Source organism: Apteryx rowi, unplaced genomic scaffold (assembly GCF_003343035.1).
Source record: "Apteryx rowi isolate R43461 unplaced genomic scaffold, aptRow1 scaffold_259, whole genome shotgun sequence".
NCBI lineage: Eukaryota > Metazoa > Chordata > Aves > Apterygiformes > Apterygidae > Apteryx > Apteryx rowi.
The window spans coordinates 241,525-254,880 of NW_020448963.1; the positions used below are offsets into that span (position 1 = coordinate 241,525).

General features: G+C 46.6%; 1 protein-coding gene across 2 annotated transcripts; it reads right to left on the reverse strand.

Moving 5' to 3' along the window:
• Positions 1-2: 2 nt before the first annotated feature.
• Positions 3-13,319, reverse strand: DNAJC16 (DnaJ heat shock protein family (Hsp40) member C16). 2 transcript variants are annotated; one of them, XR_003253762.1, is made up of 15 exons: positions 13,128-13,319; positions 11,992-12,058; positions 10,656-10,980; positions 9,535-9,719; positions 8,165-8,269; positions 7,359-7,517; positions 6,834-6,964; positions 6,387-6,570; positions 5,889-6,071; positions 5,548-5,624; positions 4,967-5,047; positions 4,769-4,867; positions 3,989-4,159; positions 325-3,901; positions 3-230 (listed from the first exon to the last, which is right to left on the reverse strand). XR_003253762.1 is itself a non-coding variant. In XM_026067360.1 (14 exons), exons 1-14 carry the CDS (start codon positions 13,292-13,294, stop codon positions 3,508-3,510), a joined length of 2,328 nt encoding a protein of 775 aa, XP_025923145.1. In that variant the 5' UTR covers positions 13,295-13,319; the 3' UTR covers positions 241-3,507. The 2 variants fall into 2 exon arrangements, 1 of the variants encoding a protein (XP_025923145.1); XM_026067360.1 differs by lacking the exon at positions 3-230 and having other exon boundaries at positions 241-3,901.
• Positions 13,320-13,356: the final 37 nt, after the last annotated feature.

A 13,356-nucleotide genomic window follows, 5' to 3' on the forward strand; every position in this document is an offset into this window, starting at 1 on the left:
GCAGTGTTTTAATAAGCGTGGCAGCCTGTTTTCCTGATGGGGATAACCAGGCCCTTCCCTTAACCAACTGCTTGCGTTCAAGGAGTAGCTTAACAGTCCCGGGGTTTCTGAACTCACGCTGAGATGTTACCAGTTTGTAGATTAAAACGCGAAGCCACCTCATCACACATTAAAATAGTTTATTTTGGTTGCAAATCTGTAATAGTCTTAAAACAAAATGACATCAGTGCCTGTTCACAAATACAAAAACAAAAATAAAAAAGACAAGTTTGCCAAATAAGTTAATTCCCCCCCCCCCCGGTATCAAAAGTGCAAAATATGTACCTTGTTTTCAGTCCAATTTCTCAGGCTGCGTTAGCGTATTAGTTCCTGGCAGGCTTTCAGTGAACAGAAGAGTGGAGTCAGCCAACGCGGCAGGCTGCTGCCTACCACCCTTCGAAAAGGGAAGAGTTTTAGTACAACCTTTAGACCCTCGGCCTGTTTCCCTTTGCTGTAAGGATGTTTCGTTTCAGCTTCTAAGTCGTGCGTGCGTGTTTGCTTGGTTTTCRATAGACTAGTGCATCAGGACTGAAATTCCTCGCTCTTTGGATTACGAACCACCGTGTGCATAACAGAATAGCAAGTGCATTTCGCGCTGATCTATGATGATGATGATGATGGGTTGAGCACCGCTGAAGGCAGCAGGTTAGAAAATTATTGGGGGTTCATGGCTTGCAACTGCTGGGAGAGGGCGGCGTTGCTGCAAGTGGCAGCTGAAGGGCCTCTGGCCGTGCTCTTTTATGACAAATAAAGCACCCAATGCCACGTGATGGGCAGCGCAGCTAGCGAAACTGGTGGTTTTGGAACAGTTTGGCTTCTGCTTCAGCCCAGGAAAGAAATTTTTTCCTAAAACAGTGATACGAGGGTGCTGCGTTAACCTGATCTGGTTAAAACCAGTGAGGGTCACGGTTACCTCAGCAGTCGCAACTAAATGGGAGCTAGAGTCCCATCCAGGCACAGCTGGCAAGGGTGGATTGCTGCAAGCGTTTCTTGAGCAGAGCTCAGTCTAAAAGGGAAGTTCACTGGGCTAAAAAAGAAATGGATTCCAACACCTGCGCATCACATAAATTGCATTTTGAAGGCCATAAGGCCTCATCTTCTTACTCTGGGCAGGGGCGAATTCCCTTGCTGTAGCCCAACGAGGCACTTCGTTGAGTCTTGAGTTCTCTCCTGGTTCCTCATTAGCTGAACAGACAGCAAATGGGTCTATGTTGATCCACACTCGCTACCACAGAATAGTTTCTTGCTTTTACAAACATCTAGAAGTTATACGGAGTCTTCAGCTTGGTGGTTTTCCACTGAGCTACAGCCTTATCCTAGCCACGTCCTACAAATCAAGCTTCAGGGAAAGCCCAAGAGTGCTCCGGTGATTGCTCAAGCCAAATGAAATAAAACCTAGCAAAGCCAGGCCAACGTTTCATCCCCCCTCTCCCTCTAATTTCAGCAATGCGCGTGTGCCTCGTTGCTCYCATTCTGCGGGTAGCCTTAGCCAGGAGAAGACCTCTTCTTCCTTGCCATTACCTTAGGGCTTCTTTCATGCAGYAACACAAGCTGCAGCCCGGAGTCCACTGAGCTAAATTTAAGTAACCCCACATAAGGGCTGTCGGTAGTTATCTTAGCCTTTATTTATAAGTACATTATACGTGTTGTTGTTGTTGAGATATCTGTTGGCGGTCGAAGCACGCTCCCAGCACAGGGCGGAACGCAACAAGGCAGGATTTTGTGAGCGACTAGGTAATTTGGGCACTAAAATGACTTGAGCATTCCTGCATCTCAGTTGGGGTCAGCAGGTATCTCGGAGAAGGGCGTRTTTATCCGTAATAACTAGCCGCTCTGGTAAGACGGTAAATCAGAAGACAAGGGCAGAGCGAGCGGGTCATTAACACCGCATGCTTCACCGTGCTTTACGATAAGGTTCAGAGCCCTCATGTAAAGTCCACCCAGAGGAGAATTTCATAATTTGGCAGTTGCAGCCTAACAGCAACTTACTATTGTGGAAGTCTCGGGTTCCTACACAGTGTTGGAAGAGTTTCATACGGAGAGACGTAGCAAGCAGCAGCTAAGGAAACGGCGTCTCCGCAGGAGCAGTGACAAGGAAGTTAAAGCACCCCAGGATTTGTCCTGGCTGTGACAAGAAACCCTTCTGCTTTGCTTTATTATTTGAAGAGCAGGAAGCAACTGCAAGGCAGCCGCTTCCCACCGGCACCAGGCCACGCTTTCCCCCTGCAGCGTTCAAAACGGCCACCGGAGAACTGTTCRAGCAAAGCCTAAACCCAGCTCTACAACCGTTCTAACCTTACGCAGACAAAGTGTTTCAAAACAAAACAAAACAAAACAAGGCAGCCTGCACGTTGAGAAACAAAGGTTTGTGGCAAGAATGAGAGAGCTGAGATGCTGAAACCAAGCATCTTAAACCCACGCCTAAAACAAAACTAGGTTTCACACATAAAAGACGGTCTGATGAGACAGCATTTCTGGGGCAACATTTCAAGGACACAATCATTGAAAAATTAAATTCCTTGATACAAAGAAAGGTTGGTTTGTACTACAGGTGTAACGTTGTTTGAAAGGAGTCCAAACCGACTCCCTAGCAGCTATTTAAAGGTTTTTTTTTTTTTTACACATCTACTGGCTCATAGCAGCTTATGCCTACAATCTGAGGACACAGTTAAAAGTTATGGCTCTAAGATACATAGTCTAAAATTGACAGAAGCAGGAAGGCATCTGGAAAAACAACGTGACATTTAAATGGCTCAACACCTTTACAGTATTTGGGGCTGCGCAAAACCCCTTCCCTCCCTGGTTATGGTTTAGCCGGCGAAGCTGCACGTGGAACTATCACACAAGGAGCATGAAACATGCAGATCGCCTACTAGCCCGCACCACAGGTAAGTCCCAGCTACAGGTTTGCTACGAGGGAGATGCTCCCGACCATACTCTACTTCACTTACCACAGGGAAAGCCGATAAGTAAGAACGCCTGGGAGGAGGCCTTTCGGGACTGCCGAGCCTGGGAGGGTCTGTAGGATCTTGCCAGTGTTACACCATGCACCATGGGCTAAGCACGGGGAAAAGGGAGAGAAACCGCGACCTGACCTGTGTAACAGGCTACGTTCAGTCCGGACAGAGTCACCGCAGCGGAGAAGTCGCAGGTTTTCGTCGGCCAAGGTGTGATGGAACAGAGGTGACTCGGGAAGCAGATGTGGCAGGGCAAGAAGGGGAAAACAGACTTCTTTTGTCTTCGATAGTACAGCATCCAAATGCAAGAACAATTTTGATAGAGGGAGTTTCAGTGCGCTTCATTGCACTCCTAGGTTTGAGACAGGGGAAATATTTCTATTCGCTGGCCCTAGGAGAGTTCATCTAAAACCTAAGGTCCATTCATTGTGATTGATTGTTTATTCCTGGAAAGAACTGTCCCTTGTCATCTCCATAAAAAGTTTGTGTGTCAGGATCTCTTTAAAATCCCTCAGTCTAGTGCAGGCCACGAAGGGATGTAGAACCTCTGTAAGGAACCCTCTAGAAGGCGTTCCATCCAAAAGGACAATTTGTGTAATTTGTTTTTAATTGCTCTAGATCCCGGACTGCAGGATTTCCCTCTGGCTTCCGTATGTAGTGAGGAATCGTAATCCTCACCCGCTCCTAGTGTTCCCCCCTCATCCCCTGATCTGTGAGGCTTAAAGAGGCAGAAGTATTTCTTGTGGCCGTTCAGAGCTAGGACGTAGCCCGTGTAGTCACGCTCCAGGAAATGCTTGTCGTACTGATTTGGGATGGGGGCCGCATCCTGCGCGAACTCTAACAGGTACTCCAGCCATTCTCGGTGCTTGTCCAGGCTGAGGAAGGAGAAATGGAGAGAGCTGCTCCTGGGGGAAGAACACAGGGGAAGCTGGATTAGCATCACACAGGTTGTTAAAAGAGTGACAGAAGCCCAGGAAAGGGTCCCAACTTACCCTGTGAACGTGTAGACTTCCAGGGCAAACTTCTGGAGGAGGGTGGTTTTGGTAGGGTTAGAAAGGATCAAGACCACGTTCATGTGACCCGGCCTCAGGCGTACCAAGTTACTGTTATAGTTAATGTCCGTTAGCTCGGTCACCTCGACGAAGCCCTTCCTGGGAATCCTGCTGCAATGAAATGACGACTGAGTGAAAGGGGAACACGGACACCATAGGAATTGAGCGCAGAGGAACACTGAACAGTAACTCATCCCTCCCTCAGACTGATCCATCCCTACGCCCTGTAGTTAAAGACAACCAAACCCACAAAGGCCGGATCTTCCTCAACAAGTCAGTCAGTCCTTTGTCAGTCCACCAAGGAATGACAGTCCAGGGCAAGCATACAAGCTTGTAGGGAGTCAGCACGGAGAGGAGGAAGAATTTTTTTTACAAGAGATGGAAGAGTAGCTGGGCGGAAAGTCTTAAAAAGTCACGGCTTTCGCTGGACTCTCCGAGTCCAAGGGCCAGCTCAGAATAGCTGCTTTCTCTCCTGTGCCAGTGGGACACAAACGCTTAATAAGTACAGTTCKGCACCCATGTCCTTGCTGACTTGGGTCCTGGCTAAACACCACTCTTTCCTGCCTTTCCATCCATGTACTGCCCCTTGTAATGACTATGCTATGTCCACACAACTCTGGTCATTCTCTACTGTCCACCTAATATCCACTCTCRCTCTTCATGCGCGGCCCCCAAACAATACTTCGGCAGAAAATATATTTGGAGAAGTTAGAAGGTAACCTGTTACTCTCTTTGCTGAAGCTCGTGTCGTTCTTTTCGGTCTTTGTGGCTGTTTCTTCCTTCTCAGGCGGAGGAGAATCTCTTGCATCGCTTGAGTCACTGCAAAGGAATATTATTTTTTTGTTTAAAGGGTAAATTTGGATTCAGATGCTACTGGCTGGACTGTAAGATCCCCGGGACGTTTTGGTGTGCACTTACCTGAAAGCCTGAACGATAACGGTGCCAAAAAGAATGAAGAGCGCAGAGAAGAGCAAGGATAGCAGGGGCATCATTTCTCGCCTGAGAGAAGATTTGCAAACAGCAATCAGTTCTGAGAGTTGCACAGTTTCTGCGCGGATTTCAGTTCCTTTCTACCTCGAATAATACCATGCAGTTTCTCTAGAAACTTAGCTCGTTTTCTGGGGCCTTAAACATCACCAGGATTTTGGGCACAGTCTTACTCTCACCCAAAAGAGGAAGAAGAATGGATACACTTGAAAATAACACTAAGGGGAAACAGTGACAAACAATTATCAGTAGGGYTGGTGTGTTTTTAGGAGTGTAATGTCTTCAGGCATACGACTGACCTCAACTTCGAGGCCAAAGTACCCAGTAGGTGAAACAGAAGTAACAACACTACRGTATTACTGTTCTTCACCTTAATCTCAAGAGAATACAGGCCCCTGTGTATTTTGATAYGTTCTTAAATCCTCTCAGTATGAACCTGGGTCTGTTACGCATCTGAACAAGACAACAGCAATCCTACTGTATATCAGCACTAGTTAACATCCAATCCGTACCAGTTATTATGAAACAAACTGTCCCAGCAGTCTGAGATGTAATCCAGCATGGAGTAAAACCATCGGATAAGGAATATCTGTTAAGATGGGGGAAAAAGAAAAAAAAAGTCAATGACAAAACTGCTATGCACAGCATTGATATGACCTTCACCCCCCAAATCGGTRCCCTGGGCACAAATGAGCGTCAGAGTATGCCAAGAACTCTTCCCTCCATGAATGAGGAAACTTTAAGAGTCCTGCMTCAGTATTTTAAAATATAAATAATTTCAGCTGATGACCATTATGGAACTGTCCAAGAAGGTAACGCAGTTGTTAAACATCTGGAAATGCAATGCACTTACGGGAGCAAGTTCATCATTCAAGTCTGTCAGGACAGTGTCTGATGAGAGAAGACCAGGGTCTGTCCTCAACTGATCCAGAAGATCCAGAAGGACGAAGTTATCTTCTCTGCTGCCTTGCCAGGCCTCCTCCAAGGTTTTATAGGCAACTTTCCCTGCATTACTGCGCCTTTCCAAAATGACCACCTGGACAAGGCAATAACACCGCAGAGCTCAGACAAGAAGGTACTTTTTTTCAAGAAAGATTTTATGTTTCAAATCACTGTCCAGAAATAGGAGTCAGATTAAGATATAACCACTCTTTAATAAGAATATTTTTGAAAGAGAAGCCTGTAGTGGTAGAAAAAATAACCAGCCTAAAAATCTAAGGAATGGCTTGTGTAGGAGCCACTCATAACTAAGAGGAAGCATTTTCAAAGTAAACCAAACAAGCAGCTAACATAGAGTGATGCAAGTCTGAATGACAGATGAGAAGCAGAAGAAGAAAAACGCAGTACTCACGGCCGATTTTCCCCGATACTTCTCCTCATCCCTCAGCAAGGCGTCTGCAAATTCTGGCTGACGCTCATTATAGATATGCACAAACCTCAGGGTGTCTTTTGTGTTGGCCACAGCAAAGGTCAAAAACGCCTCATAAGTCTCAGCGAACTTATCACCTTCTCCAGTAAGTAAGACCACRCAGTGCCTAGCCAACACAATAAAACGGAGGATTAAGAGCTATTCTAGACACTAGAGAAAATCATCTTTCTGCTAGAACCCATCTTGAAGAGCCAGAAAACCTAACTGGTCATTTTCAGGCATACCTGTGAATGCCTTCTCCTGCCTTCTGTGCGATCACCTTTCCAATTTGGCACCCCTTCCTCACCCCTTCTACCTGTAACTTACATGCRCTCTCTCCCAGGACACGTCTAGCAAAAGCGCTTAAACTATTAATCCAAGGAGCCTTACTTTCGCTGACGATGAGACTTCTTCACAGGACACAGCTCCTGGAACAGCTTCTGGTTGGTGAGCCTGGCTGCCAAGAGGAACTTATTCTGGGAAAGGAAGTCGTCAATGAGCTGCTTCTTCATGTCTCGTGCCTAGAGAGGACAAAGAAAGCAGAGATCAGTACTGAGCAGGACAAGGAGAAGCACCTCTCAAGTAGAGCTGTTCTAAAACTCTCCTCTGAAGCCTAGAGAAGGCTGATGGCCACCACTGTGCTCACGGGAGAACCCTGAGATATTTTGAGATTCTGACACCAAAAAGTTACCTGCAGTTATCCTCCACGAGAGGTCAGACACCATAACTGAGGCCTACAGAACTACCTTCTCTCCCAGTGTTTGCTCACTGCCTTTGCTAGAGCCCAGATTTCTGCTGTGAATGAATGATGGTTACTTTGATCTGCTCCACTGACCAGCTTCAGATAAAAAGCCCGGTCAGAAAAGCCTCTATGTCCATTTTATATAAGTTCTCAGACAGAACTCGGAGCAATACCTGCACAACATCAGCGGGTTTGTCGATCTGCTCCTTGAAGATCATCATGGTAGGAGTATAAACGTTGATGTTGTACTGACTGGACAATTCCTCGGTCCCTCTGAGCCCAACGTACACATAACCAAAGGACAAGTAATCTCTGTATGCAAAGGCAGTCAGCTGGATGGGAAGAAAGCACCAGTGCAGCGCGTGTTTACATTACAGCTCAATCAACATTTCCCCCCCCCCAAGTGCCTGTGGTAACTACTACTCCTTTGCTGCAAGAAGACCCCCCCCACTGTTTAAATGTCACTGCGCATGCATTGCGAAAGGTAAAATCCATTCCGTTCCCTAGCTGAATTACACAGTTTGCATGTTCTTAGTCATCACGCAGAAAGCTTCAATGGATTCGCGCCTTTATTTTACAACCTGACATTTTGCATTGTAGCAGGGGTTTCTTTGGAAACASGTTTTCCAATAACTCAAACGAGATCTGCTGCAGAATTCGCTCGTTACAAATGAAGGCTAGTACATCCCTCTTCCGCCATTAACTCCAAAATCCACCCACACCTTTCCTTCCACTAAGGATGCATCGGTGACAAGACAGAGAAACAATCTCGGGGTCAGATCCGGAGTGGTCTTCCCTCAGTAAAGTCAGTCATCTGACCATGCCATTTCCAAAGAGTGCAAATTAACTTGCTCTGCTTAAACTGGTCAATACTACTTAGAGGCATCACTCAACCTCCGCTCCCAGCAATGTTATGTCCTCTTTTGGAAGAGGTGGATTTATTAGTAAGTCAAAAAGCCAGAGACAGAAATCACATTACCTTGTATAATAATGGCACAAGTGGCATATGATCAAATAAAAGGACATGGGGCTTATTTTCCTTCTTCCAGTTAGATAGAAAGCGGAYGTAGTTTTTATCTGTAATCTTTAAACAGAATCAGAGCATTAGCTTCAGCCTCACCACAGTTAAACACATACATTGCTATATAATTAGGTGTCTGAATCATAAGTCAGTGTTGGTGCCACATTCATTCTCATAACAACTGTTCACTGGGCTCTACAAGTTCTGCACTGGAAAAACAAGGGTTAACGGGCACCTTTGGGCTCAATCAAACCTGCTCTGTTTCAGCTGCAACAGCTTTTGGATCTGGAGGGAGGAGATAAAAGGGAGATCACAGCCCATTGATGGGTCAACAGGTGAGAGGAGCTGCCTGCTAGCTCTCTTTTTGGAAGGGTCCTGGTTGTTGGAGGTTAAAAAAAGTCATGGATTGGGATGGCAGACCCTCCCTTTTGTGGTCAGAACTTGAAGACCAGGAGAGATGTGATGYGACGCAAGATGGCAGTTTTAGATCCTTTGGGGAGCGTCAGCCCTCGCTGAAGAGCCAAAGGAAAAACAAGGTGAGGCGAACACCACCCTTAGCAGAGGACAGGCAGGTGCTCTGGGGACTGACCCTGCTACAACACYCTGCATGGGGGTGGGCTGGGGGTGCTATAGGACTCTACCAAAAATAACCGAGGAAGGCTGAACTGCAGGGGTCTTTTAGCACAAAGATTGTTTTATCTCTAGCTTCCTGAAAAGGGCTAGTGCTCCCAGCTCCGGCTTCAAAGGTCYGATTCAAAACTTGCCAAAACAAACAAGAGGTCTGTGAATTCTGGCACAACAGACAATAATGCTTGGAAGTTTGTAAGGGGTCCTTAATGTGCTGGAGGAAACCCAAACAAAKGAGAAGGGAAGAGAAATCTAGCAAGTCTGTAAGGCACAGCAGAGTATTCTTAACCTAGGTCAAGTGTGCAGCTTGCATCTAGGTTTCAAGGGCTGTACTAAGCCTAAGTCTGAAGGGGTGTGAGCGAGCACCCACTGGGTGCTCGAGATGTGAGCAGCACCCAGAGCACTTGGGCACAGGGGCAACCCTGGGACACTGTGAGTCTTTCCACAGAGAAGTGTTAGGAAGCCCTGTTGTGCAATCGCTTCAAAACCAGTTCTAGGGGTTGTAGCTGTAATTATTTCCCTCTCAAAACACCTCAGTGCTCCAAATGCAAATCACTTCAGTTGCGCCTTCTCGTATTTGTGACGCTGATCAACTTGGATGCTGGATTCAATGGACTAGCTGCCAAAACAGCTAAAGAGACCTGAATATTCAGCAAACATAAATATCAAAATCATCATGTGATACTCTTACTAGTGTGTACCTTTTCTACGAGATTCCCTGGCAGAAGATTCTCCACAAATTGCTGCAGGTTTTCTCGAACAACRGCGTTGTGGAAGAATGTTATTTTCCCATTAATCAGTCCTAAAATTGATGGTGTGCTATGTGCACCTAGGTGATGGGCGAGGCGTCTCTCATACCCAGCATGAACGACTCCAATTCCCACTCCTGCAAACGGAAAGCAAGTTCATACTAAAGGTCACAGATGATCCAAAGCTGCTTTGAGTGTGAAGGTACATTCCCTTGCCTGGCACCCTGCTTGGGAGTTATTCATTAATAACTTAACTCTGTACTTTCTTCCTTTTACAATCCCTTGAAGATTGCATTTAAAAATCCTAGCTTTATCAAGGGAAAGAGAGAACAAGCTGTCCTCTTTCATTCTGCCTGCAGATATTTCATGTGGTACATTAAAACCCAAAAGCTGAAAGCCTTAGAAAGCAGGGACTAGAATGCCTTTCTCTCCCGCTGCTCCACTGTTGACTCCGTATACGGTACGGAAGCGCATGCAGCTAAGATCTGCAGGAAAACAAAAAGCTGCCCTCTGCGGAGGGRAGGAAAGGTAGAAAATCCTTCCTTGAAATCCAAATGTTTCCAATATGGTAATTGGGTCTTAAAACTTCACTTGCAGCCTTGTGTGATAGCAGCCTTAAATTAGATTACATATTCTGTARGGATCTTTACTCATCCAAGCTCAGGGTAAAGAACAAACCAGCCTGTATGCGGCTGGCTTAAAGAGGCAGCAGTGTGATTAGCCTCAGCACTAAGCCACCAGCTGTACAGATGGGAGAAAAGGCATCCTGTGATCAACAGGACCTGTCAGCCTGAGGGAATGCTGATGCAAACACCATGGTTAGAAAGAGCAGGAACTTTACAAGTCATTAGAAAACCCTAGYTTTTCCTCATTCCTAACATCCAGCCTCATCAGTTATGTTGTTGTTAACACCTGTGAACGCATTAAGAGCCTCCATAAATCCCTGAGGAATTTGACTGGCTAAACTCAGTCCTCCCAAGCTGAGAGCAATTACCGCAGCTGACAACAGACACCTTTGGCATGGTCTCATCCTGCAAAGAAAGTGTGCCTGTCTTAAAAGGCTTAGCTCTTACCCAGCACCTCCAATTCCTGAGCAACTTCCTTCCACACAGGCTCGATGTGGATACAGCTGAAACACCAGTCTGAGGTTATTTTAATGAGGTAAGGCTTCTTGAAACTATCTGGCACGATTTCGTTGATGTAATGTGAAAAATGCAGCAAATACTTCTCATCGGAGGTGTCGCGCCTCTCCGAATTAAAGGGGAAGTGGAAGAAGGACTCGTCAAAATAGAAGCCTTCGTGGAAATGATGGAACTGGCGATGCTGAGAGTACCCCTGGCTCTCCCCGGCATCTCCGTAGCGATCGAAGTTTGCCCTCTTTTCCTCATTGGAGAGAATCTGTGAAGCAGTAAAAATGGTTGACAAGCAAAATCTGGATCATGGTAAGAGGAAACCGAAATGATGTCAATCCCTTACGAAATAACTTAAGCTGCATAAGGACTGGATAGAAGGGAAAGCGCTGCCTTTTACAGAATATCTTTCCCTCCGATCTGCAGAAAAGTGAACCGTCATGTCACCTCCAGCCTCACTATGGTAAATAAGTGCAAAAAAAGGTAACACCAAAAGAAAAGGAGCATTTCATTCAAGAACTGCACACCTTTCTGACAAATATTGTTCCTAGAGCCTGAATTTCACGCTTCTGAACAGTAATGCTGTTTTCTGGAGTGATTTTCACTGGTCTACTTGAACGTTTGGGGGCTTTTATAGCATCAGAAAATTATAAAAGTGTTACTGAACAGTAAGCAGTGCTATACAGAAACTACATTGGGGTGGGGGGGGATGATTTGTTTTATTTTCAGGGTCTTGGCTTGCTTGTTTAAGAAGTATCAGGTGAGGTGCCACAAACTGGAGCAGCTGATTTAGAGAGCCTTGTATAAGCGATCTGCAAATAACTACTTATGCAAATAATATTTAGAAGTGACTAAAGCTCTGAAGTGATTAGAGTTGTTTACAGTATCCCCAGAATACATGTATATATACGTATAATATGGAAAAGAGAGGCATCCAGCTTTGCAGTGTGCAGTAAATACCCTCTCAACCTCGGTTTGAGGCTTTTCAGCAAGAACAAGTCAGACCTGTCCATTTGCTCTAGTGAAATACTTCCAATAGTTATTCTGAAACTCGGAAACTTTATCGGGACAGAGGCCATACTGGCAACAACCAGAGGGTCTCTGTCAAGGAAGTAGATAAAAACTTTCTTCTCTTCTCCATCTGCCTTCATAGAGCTGAGTACTTTTTCCATGTAGACATAAACAGATAAAGAATGAAGCCACATTTAAAAAAAAACAAAGCACGTCATTTAACTTTGATCTTAGAAACAGCAGAAGTTTAGCAAGAAAAGTGCATTACCTCATAGGCTTTGCTAATCTGGATGAATTTATCTTCAGCTCCTGGGTCCTTATTTTTGTCGGGGTGCCTAAAATGCAGAACCAAAGGAGAATGTATTTTCTCTTTCGGCAGTTTCTCACAGGCAGACACAGCAAGTCACACAAGTTGTCAGTCTCATTTCAATGCTAAGCAAGAGGCAGACAGTAAGGGCCTTTAGTTGCATCTTTTGCTTAACTTGTCTGAGGCCTAAATCAGATTTTAGGCTGAGCACCTGCTTTCCCTGCCCAAACTGATGCACAAAGACCTGCAGAGGACATAAGCTGTGTCTGTGCAAACCTATCCCTGCACTCAGATTCCTCAGGAATGGCTCAAGCCAGAGACAAAAGGGTTTATCCCATCATCAGGCAACATGGTCCTTCCCTACCAATTCCAGTGATGATCCCTAAGCTGCTGCCCTACATACATCAGGGCAGTGCAGCTATGAGGCTCTTCCTGTAAAATATCTCCTGCCATAACACTAGATAATGTCTCAGTCAAAACTAAGAGGGCTGTAAAAGCTGCAGATGAGAACGTCCGCCAATGTAACGCATCAGGTCTGCTCCTCAGCGTGTGCAATCGAAGTGCAGGGTATGACATTCGGGAGGCCACTGCCTTGCCTTTCAAAGGCGCGGGGTTCAAATTGTCCTTGGACAAGCATGATGGAAGCTGCATAGTCTGGCTGCTCTTGGGTTATGTGAAGTCTGCACCCTTAGGATTTTTAAATATCATTAAAAATACCTGGGATAAGAACACAGAAGCAGAGTTGCTGTTCAGTCAGCTCTGGTGCCTAGCTGCTGAGCACATACAAATACATCATGTTGTCTGCCTGAACCTTAGAGCTTTATATATTAAAGTTTCTGCTGAAGTCTGACAGAACTTCTGACTTCCTTTCCTCTCCCATAAGCGGGCTCTGGGAGGGTTTTTACAGCGCCTGTAGCTAGAACGGACGTGTCTGCTCGGTTTCGGGGCTGCGGGGAAGACTCGGCGCCGCTCGCAGGCTCCCTCCCCGCTGATCTCCAGCGCGGGCGGGCGCCTACACCGCGCTCCCGTCAATCCGCCGTGGCGCTGCCCGTGAGCAGCTTCCTTTGCGCGAGGAGAGGCCGCGGCCGCGCACGTACCACTCCCGGGCCAGCCTCTTGTAGGCCTTCTTGATCTCCGCCTGGCTGCAGCTCCTGCCGACCCCCAGGACGCGGTAGGGGTCGAACTCCCCCGCGGCCGAGGCCTGCAGGGCCAGGAGCAGCCCCAGGGCCGCCACCCAGCCGAGCCTCAGCCTCCGCGGCGCCATCTCCGCCGGCGGCGGCGGCGACCCGCAGGGGCGGGCTCCCGGCGGCCGCGGCCCCGAGCGCC